At 43.6% G+C, this 16,352-nt stretch overlaps 1 protein-coding gene and 1 long non-coding RNA gene across 2 annotated transcripts; one reads left to right on the top strand and one right to left on the bottom strand.

The window, feature by feature from the left end:
• The first annotated feature begins 623 nt into the window (after positions 1-623).
• Positions 624-3,989, top strand: LOC142469977 (uncharacterized). The gene is made up of 4 exons (XR_012789141.1): positions 624-771; positions 1,803-1,858; positions 3,195-3,365; positions 3,453-3,989. It is a non-coding gene; the product is annotated as an uncharacterized LOC142469977 (long non-coding RNA).
• LOC142469972 (uncharacterized) lies at positions 2,664-4,171 on the bottom strand. Its single transcript, XM_075576778.1, has 2 exons — positions 4,098-4,171; positions 2,664-3,734 (listed from the first exon to the last, which is right to left on the bottom strand). Exons 1-2 carry the CDS (start codon positions 4,144-4,146, stop codon positions 2,749-2,751), a joined length of 1,035 nt encoding a protein of 344 aa, XP_075432893.1. The 5' UTR covers positions 4,147-4,171; the 3' UTR covers positions 2,664-2,748.
• Positions 4,172-16,352: the final 12,181 nt, after the last annotated feature.

Below are 16,352 nucleotides of genomic sequence, written 5' to 3'. Positions count from 1 at the left end.
CAGACGTGTTTGAACAGAAAGCACGGCCGATAACACAATGCGCAAATGCAATACGTGTGACGTCATGTTAAGCCAGCGTGAAACGCACGCTAACACTCCTCCCACTCAATTAACATTCGGCTAACGCCCAGGGTACGCCTACAAACACTGAGCCGCACGCATCACACACTGCAGTTACCGTTACTATAACAAAACATGACAGCCAATAGGCTTTGAGGCACGTCGCTTGGGGGCGGGGCTTACATCAGTAATCCTTTTTAAGGACGCCTTGGCCCATGACAAGGGTCCCACGTCATACGTGGTGGACCCGGTTTTCAATGTTGTAGATGTTGCATGATAACAAAACAGGTATGTGTTAGAGTAATGGTAAAATGTTGCTAATATGTTTAAAGGGATAGGAAAGTACGTATATTTATTCCGTCAGCAATGTGTACTACTCTTTCAGGTCCTACTATATTGTATTAGGAAACAATTTGTTTGTGATCGCTACATGTTATGCAGTCTGCAATGTTACGCTGTATCCACGCATTGAAAGTGAAAATGGTGGTTACAAAAAAAAAAAAAATTTAAACGCAGAGTCAACGCATAACGATTGTTATATTTACCATTCTTCTAGAATTAACTCTTCGCCTGGCTGCAACTGGTCGCTCCAGAAATGCAAGCCATTTTCATCCACGCTTAACCCAACCGCTGAATCCAGTATGGCACATATCTCCTCCAGGATGCGCTCATAGGAATCGCCACTGCTTTCTTCAAATAATTGGTCGGGAGGTAGGTTCATTTCTTCCGGTTCCCATTCCAATGCAATTTCAGCTGAAAGGCTTGGTACATAATCATAGTACTTTTGTTCTTGTACAATGTGGGTTTCAGGAATGGAGGCTGCAGATATTGCAGCACGTATCGATTCAAACGGATCAGTAGTAGCGGATACATTGCTATTGCCATTAGGAATAAATATGCCTTTCACGACAATATAAGTGCCGTCTTTCAGGATAAATTGTTTTTCCGGGGCAATCTTCCAGAAACCATAGGTGTGTTGTAGCTTATCCTGGTCACGTTCAAAAAAGTCATTACTTGATAAAGTGAATCTTATTGAGGAATTAAAATTCCGTGCATGCTTACGGTCTTGGTAATAAGGATATTTTGCTCGAATGAAATCATCGATTTGGCGTGTGCTTGCTTTCTGTCCGCGACTGTTCAAGATGGCTTCACAGATCATGTACTTATACCCTAAAAGGGGATTAATATTGTTAACGAATTCATCAGCCATGTCTGAGTAGCACAAAAGCTGTGTGCAGGTCTGTGTTATTTGCTCATCAAAATGAATGTGCTGAATGGCTAACAAACTCCTGTTTTTCCTTGTCAAGGTCAACAAAAGTAACTACTTTGACTCCTTATTTCAAACGCCAATTGGATTTGGTTGTCTAATTGGTTTAACAGTTGTGGTTCGTGATATGGGACTGTGGGAGAAACATTTCTCCTTCTTTTATCTCGTTTGTGAAAAACATCCCTAGACTGTGAATGCGTTCACATAGTGTTTTTTTGAAAACTAACAAAGGCCAGTGTGTGAAAATATTTCTTAGCCAGGCATATCAGTAAAAACACACCTGCAAAAAGAAATGTTTTTTCCCCGCTTACATTTCTGTGTGTATGTGAAAGTCTGGTTAACTCCCTGTCTGCATGAGTTTAAATACGTGTGTATATATATATATATATATATATATATATATATATATAAATATATCTCTTATAAAAATATATATATATTTATATATAATATTTTTTTTTTTTTTATATTGCAGGAGTACACACAACATTGATGGCATTAAGTATACCTTGTATGAAACCTATTTAAATGGTGAGAAACATGATTGAATGAAGTAATAAACATTTGTTTAAGCACAATACTGTTAGAGTCTCATACTTAGGATATTTCTCAAACATTAGGCCTGTATTATTAAAATAGTGTGCTTTCACAAGGAAGCATGAAGTGTATTAGTTTGTGTATACCAGTTTATATAGTACTATATATATATATATATATATATATATATATATATATATATATATATATATATATATATATATATATATATACACACACATATATACATATATATATATATATATACACATATATATATACACATATATACATATATATATATATACACATATATACATATATATATATATACACATATATACATATATATATATATATATACTCACACTCACACTCACACTCACACTCAGTGTGTGTGTGTGTATATATATTATTATACATTCTGAGATGTTATAGAAACGAACACACAACTGATTAAAGGACAAAATTACAATGGCCAAGCAAGGCAAAGGTAAGTAATAATTTACACATAATCCTGCTGTACACGTACAAGAAAGATGTTTGCACTTACTTAGGTGTTTTAATAATTGCATGTGACTAATATGCATATGCAATTCTTACATCAATTAACACACCCAAATGCAATGTTTTGCTGCAAAGTCAATGGCAGCTTCTCTAAACTTAGCAACTGGCTCCTGGTGGACCATTACTGAACAGACGATTACAACATAAATATTTATAACACAATTAATTATGAGTGTTAACATTTCCAAACCTTCACGTGTACAAGAACATAGTTGAAAGTTTGGAAACAACACAGTCTTCAGCATACATACAATAGTAATTAGATAATCTGAAGTCAACAAAACAAGGCCAAACACATATTTTCTGAATTATAACATTTATTTTTTTTGTTCCTTTTGTGAGCGAGTAACAGGCCTGCTTGTTGTCTCTTGAATTTTCCTTTTTCTTTTGCCACCAACTTTAGGCACAACAGAGCCACTTTGAGTGGCCTCTGGCACTTCACGGGCAGGGCTTGTGGCCAGTGACTGTTCACCTACAGGGCTTGTGGGCAGTGATTCACCTACAGGGCTTGTGGCCAGTGACTCACCTACAGGGCTTGTGGGCAGTGATTCACCTACAGGGCTTTTGGGCAGCGACTCACCTACAGGGCTTTTGGGTAGTGACTGTTCACGGACAGGGCTTGTGCCCAGTGACACATGTGAGCAAGTTGGTAGACACTGCACAAGTGATGGTTGGTCTGTTTCATGTGTGTCTTTTGTTGTTTTTGACCAAAAACTGGTCAGTAGTAACTGCTTGTATTTTGTTTTTGTGGGCTCCTTTGTAGGTGTCAGCTGCTGATTTTGTACAGATGGCAGTGGTAGTATGTCGTCAGGAACCTGCACAGCAATGTCTGCTACTTGACCGGTAACATTTGGGCCTGGTGAATGAATCTCAGATGAATGTGGTGAAAACTGACCTGCATGAACAGATCCTGGCTGGGAGGTGTTGAATTGTGGTACATTAGTCATTCTCCAGTAATTAGCTTGTGTTTGCTGAACAACTAATGCTTCGAATGAGGTGTTGATTTTTTGCAACTGTTTAGGCACTTCAATGAAGACTCTGTGGAGATGTGCCAATTGTGATACTGTTTCTTCCTGCAGTCCAATCATCCTTTCCAGCACTGTCATCATGTCTGAATGGCGACGATTTTCTGCGTCCACTATTTTTCCCTCTGAAGCTACAATTGCATCGTATGTGGAAGTTGATGGACGATTTGGCGGTACAACAGTTTCTATTGGCACCTCTTCATGGTCACATGATTGTATTTCAGTCTCTTCTGTGGCGTCATCCTCATCATACTCATCATCCTCATCACCATGATGTTCTAAAAAGAAATGTACACATTATTAAATGGCATGTTAATGTATGCTGTGTTACTATGTAATTGTACTGTGTCCTAAGTAACACCTAACATGTTAGCATACGTTTTATAACCTCATTAAAAACTACCTTGACTTACGAATAATGTTTGGACTCAGTATGAAATATGAATGAATGAAAAGTTGCTCTAAACTCAGAAGTCCTACATGATAATTAACATCACTAACACAATACATGTTGCCTTACACTTAATTTTCACTGACACTAAGTAATCCTATTTAAAGAAGATGTGCAAAACAAATAATGCACATGACAACATAACATATAGAAGAGCACATATTATATGGCCAGCAAATGATACACTCACCTTCTAGTAGTGTTGAGCTGGCTGACCCAGGTGAAGACACTTGTTCCATCTCAGGTGACACATGTCCTCCAGGGGCAACTATATATAACAATAACATAAGTTTTACATTTACATGTGTAAATATTGAACAAACACTTTTTGTATGTTCTGTATTTATGATTAACTAACAACATCAGTTCCTTAACCGAAAATGTGTGTGAAAGTGAACATAAATAGTTGTAATAACACTGTACATGCCTGTGTACTTAGAATTTTTGAGTTCCCTAACATACAACATACTATGTTTCTGCAGTAATGCGTGAGGATAAATAGATTAAATGAGTACATAAAAATCATATGTTGTGTAGTGATATCAGTATCATAATGTACATAACTATCATGAGATGACCATTCACAATGGTTATCATGAAGGTGGTCATATTGCAAAAAGTGTTGTTTTTGGTAGAGGATATGTGTGGTACATTAATCGAAGATGTGGCACACCTGAATGTGGCTGTGACTCAACAAGACAACACATGCAGTGTGTGATAATGTGTCTTTCATAGTAGTTCAACTATAGATATGAGTGAACTAATGTGTGACGTACGCTTTGATAAGTAATGAGTTGTTGGGGCATTTAGTAGCTAGAGTTAAGCTTTCCAATGAGTGTGATTAACTTCAGTTGTGCTATTCAGGTTGTAAGAAAGGTATTCCCTTCCCCAAAAAGCCTAATCAGCCACACCTTTCAATGACTTGAAACAGGTGCAAATGGTGTGAACTAAGTTGACCGTGAAATGAGGCTGTAATTAGTGTGTGTGCTGAACCCCACCCCCTCTGTTGAAGTGTATGCTGTGATGAGATATTAATTGCAGCTGCTTTAACACAATGGTAGATGAGCTAAGTAGTCATCTGCAGTGTTTAAGTTATGAAAACAATGACATAACATATGATACGTGTGCCTCATTATGCTGTCTGTATATGACATAAAGCAAAAATGGACCTTTTCATAAGCAACTATAGATGTGTTAGTGCCAGTGATGTTTGTAGGCCGTTACATGCAATTTCTTTGATGCATGCTTAAAATAGGCAGTAATGTCATGTTTGTCGGAGTAAAATCAATAAAATACACAATAATATGATACATATTTCTGTTCTGTACCTGTAGCTACTAATAATTTCTCATGAACATGTGTTACACGTGTACTACCCTGTTGTTCCCCATCTTCGCCCACCATCAATTGCTTCCACTGCAGCTATGCATTTTGGGAATTCACATGTAAATGAGCACGCAATGGCACGTGCTATATTAGTTACTGCTTTTAGTAGGACTACTACATATATGTCTATTTTGATATATATATATATACAGAATCAGACATATACATATATAGATGCAGGTATGCTTATATTGTGAAGACAGTATAAAAAGCAGTGTAAATATGCAAAATAACTGTAAGCAACGACACGCCTAGTACAGTAATATTTATCACCTGCTGGAAATTGTGACGGATAAATTCCAATGTCACGGTCACCAGCCAAGCCTTCCACGACGACGGTAAGTAATTTTGGCCGAAGCAGCTCCTCCAATGGAGTCAATATGAGACGTTGTGGTGTGGGCCCACCTCCAGTGCCAGTAGCATGCACGCGTTGGTCTTGTATTTTCTTTTTCAATTTGGACCTAATATCATCAAATCTTTTCCGACAATGATACTTGTCCCTGACACTATTCCCACAGGCATTGACACCAATGACTATTGTGTCCCACATTTCTTTTTTGCTTGCTGCACTTGTCCGCCCTTGAAAAACATATAAAAGATATGAGGTAAATTAATAATAATATAAGCACCAGTTTCCTACACTGCTAGCTGTTCCAAGAGATAGCAAAGATGCTGTTTTATGTGTAATATGTGAAGCACATGAGCATTCACTACTAAACCTATACATGTAAGCAAGCTTGCATTCATATTGTATGCAGTTCTGGCAAATTGACCGCCTGTGTTTATTTGTCCTTGTAAGGCATGATAAAAAGCTGTGTTTCCACACTAATGAACATAGAAAGATATTGTGTACCCATATTTGCATATGAACAAAACTCAGATGACCTAGGATCACATGTATTTGAATAATAAATGTAAAGGTACACTTACCTACTAAATGTCCATAGAGACTGTCATAGTGCTCCAGAATGCCAGTGACAAGAGCCCTATTTTCCTGGTCATTGAAGCGAGGATTACGTGGCTTCTCCACACGTTTCTTCCGAGCAGGTTTAGGGTCAGAGCTTGGCTGGTGCTGACTGGACTCTCCTTCTTCCAATGGAAGAGCCTCCAAAAGCTGGCCACCAGCAAGCACGCCACCACCAGACACCCCATCAGCAACTGCGCCACCAGCAGCACTCCCAGCACCAGCACTCCCACTCCTAGCACCAGCACTCCCACTCCTAGCACCAGCACTCACACTCCTAGCACCAGCACTCCCACTCCTAGCACCAGCACTCCCACTCCTAGCACCAGCACTCCCACTCCTAGCACCAGCACTCCCACTCCCAGCAACAGCACTCCCACTCCCAGCAACAGCACTCCCACTCCCAGCAACAGCACTCCCACTCCCAGCAACAGCACTCCCACTCCCAGCAACAGCACTCCCACTCCCAGCAACAGCACTCCCACTCCCAGCAACAGCACTCCCACTCCCAGCAACAGCACTCCCACTCCCAGCAACACCACTCGGTGCACCAGCAACATCACTCCCCTGAACAGTACGTTCACTCCGACGCGTACTCCCACGAGTAGCACTCCCACTCCCACCAGCATCACTCTTCCCACGCTTTGCGGGCATACTTCCAGCACTCACAAAAAACAGACAATAAATGTACAGGCAATCACACGACCCACTTCCACATATAAAACAAGACAAAGATGTAAACAAAACAACAAAGGACAAAGCTCACCCAATACACAACAAGTCTCTCAGTCAATATGCAAATGTTCAATCGTCCAGCTCTGTGCGTCTCTCTCTCTCTCTCACTCCCAACAACACAGAGAATGATTAGCAGTACACGTTGCCTTTAAATATGGCGCGCAATCAAAAACATGCTTGTTTCGCCTGATTCAGCAAGATTTGTGATTGTGCAACCTAACAGCACCCCGCCACGCACGCCGATACACCTGTGTGTGATCGGCTCATCATCGTGAGAGTGGGCGGATTTGTTTTCGGGTTGATTTTGAATGTATTCGGCACTTACTGCATACGGAGAGGGAAAAACGCCAATAACATGACTAATCGATAAGCTTGCCGATTTCACATAATCGTCGCTTACTGCATGAGGCCCTAAGTCTCCTGGTCAGAAAACGTATCGCACAGCAGATGCTAAAGCCAATTATTGACTATGGAGACATAGTATATGGCTCAGCACCTCAAACCCACCTTAGCAAACTTGACACCCTCTACAATTCAATTTGTCATTTTGTTCTCCAATGCAACTATAACACACATCACTGCGAAATGCTCAAAGAACTAGATTGGTCATCACTCGAGTCTAGGCGCAAAGTTCACCTTTCCTGTCTTGCCTTCAAATTCTTTATGGGCAGGCTACCCAGACTACAAGCTCCTCACCCCTACCACATGCAGCACCTATCACCTGAGATCAGACTCCAAAAGTCTGTTCATGGTCCCAAGGCTCAACAAAGTATCCGGCCGCTCCTCCTTCTCTTACCGTGCACCCCAAAACTGGAACAACCTACCAGAGACTCTTATATCCACCACCAGTCTAAGTTCTTTCAAATCTAAGGCTGTCACACATTTTAATCTGGTCTGTAACTGTTTCATACGCCCATAATATATATTATCTTTAACTCTGCATGCAATGTCTTGTATATAATGTATACCCTGCTCATTATGTAACTCTATTTGTAACCATGTATTATTTGTCTTAACTCTGTGCCCAGGACATACTTGAAAACGAGAGGTAACTCTCAATGTATTACTTCCTGGTAAAATATTTTATAAATAAATACCCACTTAGGGAGTGCTTCCATTATAAAAGTGAGTACATCTGCTGTTAGGACATAAATTATGCTCCTAACATAGGGTAGATATGGCGGTGCAGAAAACCTAACTCTACTGCCTGAGGAGTCTCAGGTCAAGAATATAATGAAATCAAAGCTGTCTTGTACATTACTCCTGTATATGCCATAGAGGTTGATTACTAAGTATGGTCACTATAGTGATGAATGTGGCTGATTGAATAGCCCTGTACGGTCATATGTAGTATGTCCTGTTGCCGTATCTACACACCAGCTGAGACGAACCTATACCACAAGGCTCAAGTAGGTGCCCATGTATACACTCTATAGCACCGCTATCTCAACTAGTGGCTACCACGTATGGTCCAAATCTTATTTAAATAGCTAGATAGATCGAATCACTGCTGTACATGAATCTGAAGCTACCACTTCAGTCGTGTTGATGACGTGACAGCTACGTCATTACCCAATCAGGGATAAAGGTGGGATTTAAATAGTTACATCAATAGTCAAGCCTTATCTTTGCCTACCTGGTCTACAGTAGCTACACAAGTTGGTAAGAGTGTTCATGCTTTCCTTCTTGAAAGCTGAACTTGCGCTAGCTCTGTGCACAGTATAATATACAGAATATATATATATATATATATATATATATATATATATATACAGTGTTCGACAAATCACCCAAAAATCTACTTGCCCAACAAAAAAATCTACTCGCCACCTAGTCCCGCCCCCAACCCCACCCCTAGTCCCACCCCCAACCCTAGTCCCGCTCCCAACCCCGCTTTAAAATAAAATATATAAATAAAATACATTTAATAATTTCCTAGTCAGAACAACATTCGTTTTTGACATAAATGTATTTATTGTCGTACATTATACTACAATTAGTCCTTGTTACGTGTGTGTGTGTGTGTGTGTGTGTGTAAATGTCGGATCTAGAAATAAAAGCCAGGTGTGAATGACTAGTTTCCTGAACCCTTTAACCAGTGTCTGGACGTCCCCACTTCACAATATCTAAAGAAGCAATCCCGCCTGGGATCTTACCTGATCCGCAATCCTTCAATGTCCAGGTACCCTCATTTCTGCAATGTTATACATTGGAGGGGAGGTGTTCCCTACCTGTCTTCTGGGTTAGGGGGGGTTCCGATGTCTTCCGTGTGAAGCTTGAGTCAGATCTGGAAGAAAGCAGTATAGGTTATTTCGGTGTAGTATAGGGAAGTTAAGATATATAGGGTAAACAAGAGATCCAGATCCAGAGTGTGAGAGAGTGTGGGAGAGAGAGAGAGAGAGAGTGTGTGAGAGTGAGTGTGGGGGAGAGAGAGTGCATGTGGGGGAGAGAGAGAGTGGGGGGAGAGAGAGAGAGTGTGGGTGAGAGAGAGAGTGTGGGGGAGAGAGAGAGAGAGTGTGGGGGAGAGAGAGTGTGGGGGAGAGAGAGAGAGAGTGTGGGGGAGAGAGAGTGTGGGGGAGAGAGAGAGAGAGAGAGAGTGTGGGGGAGAGAGAGAGAGTGTGGGGGAGAGAGAGAGAGTGTGGGGGAGAGAGAGAGCGAGAGAGTGTGGGAAGAGAGAGAAAGTGGGTGGGGAGAGAGAGAGTGGGGGGGGGGGAGAGAGAGAGAGTGGGGGAGAGAGAGAGTGGGGGAGAGAGAGAGAGTGTGGGGGAGAGAGAGAGAGTGGGGGGGGGAGAGAGAGAGAGTATGGGGGGGAGAGAGAGAGTGTGGGGGGGGGAGAGAGAGAGAGAGAGAGTGAGAGAGAGAGAGTGAGGGAGAGAGAGAGAGAGTGTGGGGGAGAGAGAGAGCATGTGGGAGAGAGAGAGAGTGTGGGGAGAGAGAGAGTGTGGGGGAGAGAGAGAGAGAGTGTGGGGGAGAGAGAGAGTGTGTGAGAGAGAGTGAGTGTGGGGGAGAGAGAGAGTGTGGGGGGGAGAGAGAGAGTGGGGGGGGAGAGAGCAGGGGGGGGAGAGAGCAGGGGGGGGAGAGAGAGTGGGGGGGAGAGAGAGAGTGGGGGGGAGAGAGAATGGGGGGGAGAGAGAGAGAGTGGGGGGGAGAGAGAGAGTGGGGGGGAGAGAGAGAGTGGGAGAGAGAGAGTGGGAGGGAACACAGAGGGGGAGACACAGAGGGGAAAAACGGTGGGTGACACACACAGAGGGTGGGTGATACAAAGAGAGAGAGCGTGGGTGACTGACTGACTGGCTGGGTGACTGTCTGGGTTACTGGCTGACTGGCTGGGTGACTGGGGCAGAGGTGACTGACTGACTGGGGCTTGACTGACTGACTGGGGCAGGGGTGACTGACTGACTGGGCAGGGGTGACTGACTGACTGACTGGGGCTGGGGTGACTGACTGACTGGGGCAGGGGTGACTGACTGGGGCAGGGGTGACTGACTGGGGCAGGGGTGACTGACTGGGGCAGGGGTGACTGGGGGGGTGACTGACTGGGGGAGGGGTGACTGACTGGGGGGGTGACTGACTGACTGGAGGGGGGGTGACTGACACACACACACACACACACAGGGGGGGGGAGGAAAGGCCGTGACCAGCACCACCACCACGCTCCTCCCCCATCCACCCGTGCCCATCTCCCGCTCGTGGGGGGGCCGACATCCCCCCCCATACCTCATGCGGGCATAGTGGAAGCTTTGGGGAGGTGGGGAGGTGGCAGGGTGGGTGGGAGTCACGTGGCGAGGTGTCCCACAGCGGGCGCCCCAGGGGACAGTCAGCCCCGCGTGGCCGCCACTGCCCTGCTCCCCTCACCGGCATGTCCCGAAGTGCGCGGCCAAGCAGGTTTGCAGGCATCCCCCCCCCACCTCATGCGGTGGCTGCGCCATCATGAAGTTAGCTGGCGGGGAGGCGGCAGGGTGGGTGGGAGGCACGTGGTGAGGGCCCCCCCTGCGTACGCCAACTGGGCTGCAGCAGTGGGGACCTCCCGCCCCGGCAGCGATCGGTGGATCGAGGGACAAGAGGAGGGAGGGGGAGGGACAGGAGGAGGGGAGGGGGAGGGACAGGAGGAGGGGAGGGGGAGGGCATGAGGAGGGAAAGGGGGACAGGAGGAGGGGAAGGGGACAGGAGGAGGGGAGAGCGAACGCAAAGGCGCATACTTGCGGGAGAGGGCAGGAGCAGAGGGCCGCGGGGGTGAGTAGGGAGCCATGTGGGGACCAGGGGGATCACACGGGTTGTCTTGCAGGAGGCAGGGAAGGAGCAGAGGGGCCGCAGCATGGAGAGATTGGAGAGTACTTACCCTCCAACAGATCTCCAGGCAGAAAGAATGGCCACTTGTTGGGGGCGGGCTCATATAAAGCCTGGCCGTGCGCCCACAAAGCCTGGGAGCGCGCGCCAATCAGCTGTCAGGTAGGGGAGGTTTTTTTTTTTCAGCGCAAGCAGGGATAACTTCAGCGCGAGCAGGGAAATTTAAAAAGACCATGCGAAACGATCGTCGGGACGTACGACATCAACCGTGACGTCATCAGAAGTGGCAGCGTCTTTTCTTACATGCAGCAGAAGGACACCCCTAGCAGTCAGGCTTGTATTATCGACAGAGATTCTCATGTGTTTTCTCTTCCTTACCCTATATTATCGGTGCTACTGCATTTGTTTGGTGGTTAAGATCTTATACACCACCATATATATAAGAAACTAAATCACAGCAGTTACAAGCATTTTTGTCCTCATTTGTGAGACAATATCGTTATTTGGATGATACTCAGATGTATACCTATGCATTTAGGGTTTAAACGCATGAGTGCTCCAAGCCAGCAACATAGACTGTTAACAGTGGAAGCCTTTCCACATTGATGGTTTCACTATTTATGCCTACGTATATCCTTTAATAAATCTGTAGGAATTCTGACATCTATCTGTATTGACTGTAATACTTTGTTAAATAGGGTTATACAGTATTATTATTTATCTGCTTACCTGTAAGATAATTGAATCATAGCAAATAGACGCTTTATTAGACAGCAACTTATAGATACTTACCTTGAATGGTTTACATGTTTAGCCACTACAGAACGGGTTTTTTTTAATGTATGAATGTGATGTGTGTTTTTTTTAACCTAAACTAATTTGAATAAAACGTTATTATTTTGCTCTTGGTTTTTCCGGTCTCTATAGGCAAATTTTGACCTACACACAGCACTTGTCTGTTGGATCATTGTTAGTCCATCTATTGCATATAAACATTGAGTGCTATATATAGGGGGAATCCTTTTCTGATCCTTCTCTGGATCAACTCTGTTAATACGCACTCTTTTTAAATAATTGTAGTGGGTGTCCCCAGGTGCAGGCAGTTGCAGGTGCAGGCAGTTGCAGGTGCAGGCAGTTGCAGGTGCAGGCAGTTGAAGGTGCAGGCAGTTGAAGGTGCAGGCAGTTGAAGAGTGGCTGTGATCCCACTTCTGCCACAACTAGATATCTTCTTGCTGCACTGTTCTAATAAAGTCTTACACCAGACATACTGTAGTATAATAAAGTATTTTTTTTGCAGGTTTCAAACGCATAACGTTTCGAAACGTTGTGTGTTTGCAACCTGCAAATAAGCCATTTTATTATACTATAATGTCTGGTGTAAGACTTTATTAGAACAGTGCGGCAAGAAGATATCCAGACACAATAATATTCAAGAATACCTAATGGCAAACAACATTATTAGTAATAGTCTGCATGGATTTATGAAGGATAGATCATGTCAAACTAACCTTATTTGTTTCTTTGAGGAGTTAAGTAGGAATTTATACCAGGGAAATGCAGTTGATGTGGTCTACTTAGATTTTGCAAAGGCTTTTGTTACGGTTCCACACAAGACGTTAGTGTACAAAATAAAGAAAATTGGACTCGGTAAAAATATATGCAACTGGATTGAAAACTGGTTGAAAGAGAAAACAAAGAGTTGTTGTAAATGGAACTTTTTCAGGTTGGGCTAAAGTCATGAGTGGAGTAGCTCAGGGATCGGTATTGGGACACCTGCTTTTTAACTCATTTATTAATGACCTTGCAGTTGGCAGAAAGAGCAAAGTCTCATCTTTGCTGATGACACTAAATTGTGTAAGGTAGTAGAATCAGAGCAGGATGTAATTTCTATCCAGAAGGACTTGGAGAGACTGGAAACTTGGGCAGATGGGGTTTAATACAGATAAATGTAAGTTATGCATTTGGGAAACAAGAATAAACAGTCAATTTACAAATTAAATGGGATAAATTAGGAGACTCCTTGAAGGAGAAGGATATACTGTAGGAGTTCTTGTAGACAGCAGGCCTATGCTCCTAATTATGCCCCTCTTTAAAACATTTGTAATACAACAGCTTGAATATGGAGTACAGTTTTGGGCACCACTCCATAGAATAGACATTATTGAGCTGAGAGTTGCCTAAGTGAGAGCAGCACATTGTGGAGATAGGCCCAGCGGATCAATGCCAGAAGGCTGCACGGAGCATTGAGCGCTGTCGGATTGGACTCTTCGAGAGCTGTTGTTAAAGTGGTACCGAACACCTTTGTGAAGTACAGGCCTGCAACACTTTAATACACCAAGAGCTCCCACTGTGTGCCGGCACCATTACAAAGCCAATATACCCAGGATTTGGTGACCAATTCGCATCTTACACTGATACACACCTGCGCAGCGTTATCATTAAGTGTTATATTTATTTACATATATATATATATATATATATATATATATATATATATATATATATATATATATATATATATATATATATATATATACGTATATATGATGTATGCTGAGTGTAGTGATCCTTTTCTGAGGATCACTAGGTTAAGGAGATTGTATAGCGAATATACTGTATATAAAAGCAGGTGTACCCCACACACACTGCATACTTATTTCCCATTGTCTGACTGTAGGCCACATGTGGCATTTTGAGTAGTGATAAAGGACTCAGGTCCCCACCTCAACACCATGTATCAATCTAGAGCCTAGAAGTAAGAGGGGTTACATACATTACAGGGAAAATAAATTACAATCAGTGGGGATGAATGGCAAGTAGATGACAGTACTGTATATGGCAAAGGGATTGGAATACAACATTTGGTCATTGTCGTCTCTCCGCGGCCAAGTTTCTGCCAGTATTTGGTCACAGAGGGACCCTGCGCCATAGCCGCTCTGCCACTGGACACGTTGCGGCTTGCTACATTGCCAAGGTAAGTTAATTTAAGGGTTAATTTAGCAGTTAGGGTAGGGTGTTAAGGATAGGGGTTTTAGGGTAAGGTGTACAAAAGGAAAGTATTAAAAAATGCAAAAATAACAGCAAAATAAAGAAAGTTACCAAAAGGAAAGGTCACAACAGATTGGGGACACCTTGGCACATAGAAACACAAATTTTCTGTCCCGCAATAGTTCTTTCTCAAGAGTCTTTGGACGTGGGGCCGTTACAGCCAATAGGGCTTGCGCAGAGAGGGGAAGCAGGGTATCCTCCGTGGCAGAGGACACGCACGCCAGTCAGACGGAGGGCGGCAAGAGGGTACAAAGTGTCCAGGAAGCAGTGCTTCCCTGGACTAGGTCTAGTCTTGCCCCTTAGGCCCCAGCTAGGCCCTGAGTCACCTCAGCTGAGTATTGCAGGGAAGGCCACAGATAGGGACGCTTCCCCATTAGTACATAGAGGTACTGTTGCATCGGTGACCATACGGCCATGCGGTGTACTGTGTTCTGGGACCAGGCCACAGGCCCACATAGAAATAAGGTGAGACACTCCAGCTGGAGCTCACCTCGTGAGGAGGATCAGGAACCTAAGGAGTGAGGGGATTCATGTTGGAGTCCCCGCGGCGTGGGACCTGACTGTTCTGTACCTGCTAGCAGTAGGAGTGCCCAGGGAGGTATATAAGTGCACCAACGATCCACACGGGGTAGCGCTACCTCACACTTTGGGTGGAACTGTTCTAAGGACACCGGGTGTTTTGGTGCCTTGGGCACCCTTAGTACTTTGGGGACCCACACCAGGGTGTTCGGTAATGTGTTTGGATATTGTATTGTGATATTGTATTGTATAGTGTGTTATAGTAAAGAAGTTATATTATACCAGGTTGTATAGTAATTATTGTGTCCTATGAGGAGTCATCCAGCTTATGCTGGGATCCTCATAGGTGGAGGCGCTGCACTGCAAGATATCGTACCCCAGGCTCCCCAGAAGTGGAGACTTTGGCCTTCTGTGAGTATCACAGGTAACAGCAGCATGAGTAATCGCCCGCAGTTTCCCATAGGCATAGGGAAAGGGGGCTACATATGCTTTTCCATGTTGGCATTACAGGCACAGATGTATTCATATCTATATATGTTTTTTTTTTCCAATGGCCAAATGAAAAGAAAGTTCCTCTTAGTTTCCAAGGAAAGAACACAACCAAATGTTTCCCCTTCCTGACTCTCAAGGGGTTCAAGCTCATATTTTTTTAAAGAGTATGTTGCCATAGGACACCTTTGCGTGCTGTAATACACCTTATAGCCTATTTATGTAAATGCGTCGGAAGGTGTCTTATATCCAATACAGAATAGATATCACAACAACCATACTGTAGAAAATCAATTTTATACTTTAGGCATCAGCTACAGCTAAGATAAACTGCACTAACAGACAAATTATACCACATGCTTATGCTACCTAGGGGAAAGTGTCATCCAGAGTTCACCATATTATAAGCTACAGCTGTATTTAAATAGAAGCTCCTTAAAAAAAATCGAAAATAAAATAAACAGGAATTAAAAACACTCAGCACAGAGAATCAGATTCCACCAGCTGAGTTACTTAAAAAAAAAAAAGAAAATGTATGTTGTGCTTAGCTATTTCATTACAGCTTTTCCAATGTGTTACTCGACTGCTAAAACTCTCACTCAGGCCCTCATTCTCTCCCGTCTCGATTACTGCAACTTTCTGCTATCCGGCCTCCCTGCCTCTCACCTGTCTCCCCTACAATCTATCCTAAATGCTGCTGCCAGAATCACTCTACTCTTTCCTAAATCTGTCTCCGCGTCTCCCCTCCTGAATTCCCTCTCCTTGTTTCTGATCAAATCCCGCATCTCACACTCAATTCTCCTCCTCATTTAAAGCTTTACACTCTGCTGCCCCTTGTTACATCTCAGCACTAATTTCTCGCTATGCACCATCCCGACTCTTGCGTTTTTCTCAAAGATGTCTTCTCTCTACCCCCTTTGTATCTAAAGCCCTCTCCCGCCTTAAACCTTTCTCACTGACTGCCCGCACCTCTGGAATGCCCTTCCCCTCAATACCCGACTAGCACCCTCTCTATCC

Source organism: Ascaphus truei, chromosome 1 (assembly GCF_040206685.1).
Source record: "Ascaphus truei isolate aAscTru1 chromosome 1, aAscTru1.hap1, whole genome shotgun sequence".
Lineage (NCBI taxonomy): Eukaryota > Metazoa > Chordata > Amphibia > Anura > Ascaphidae > Ascaphus > Ascaphus truei.
The sequence above is the reverse complement of the archived record's forward strand: the minus strand, read 5'-3'. Positions and strand labels throughout refer to the sequence as shown.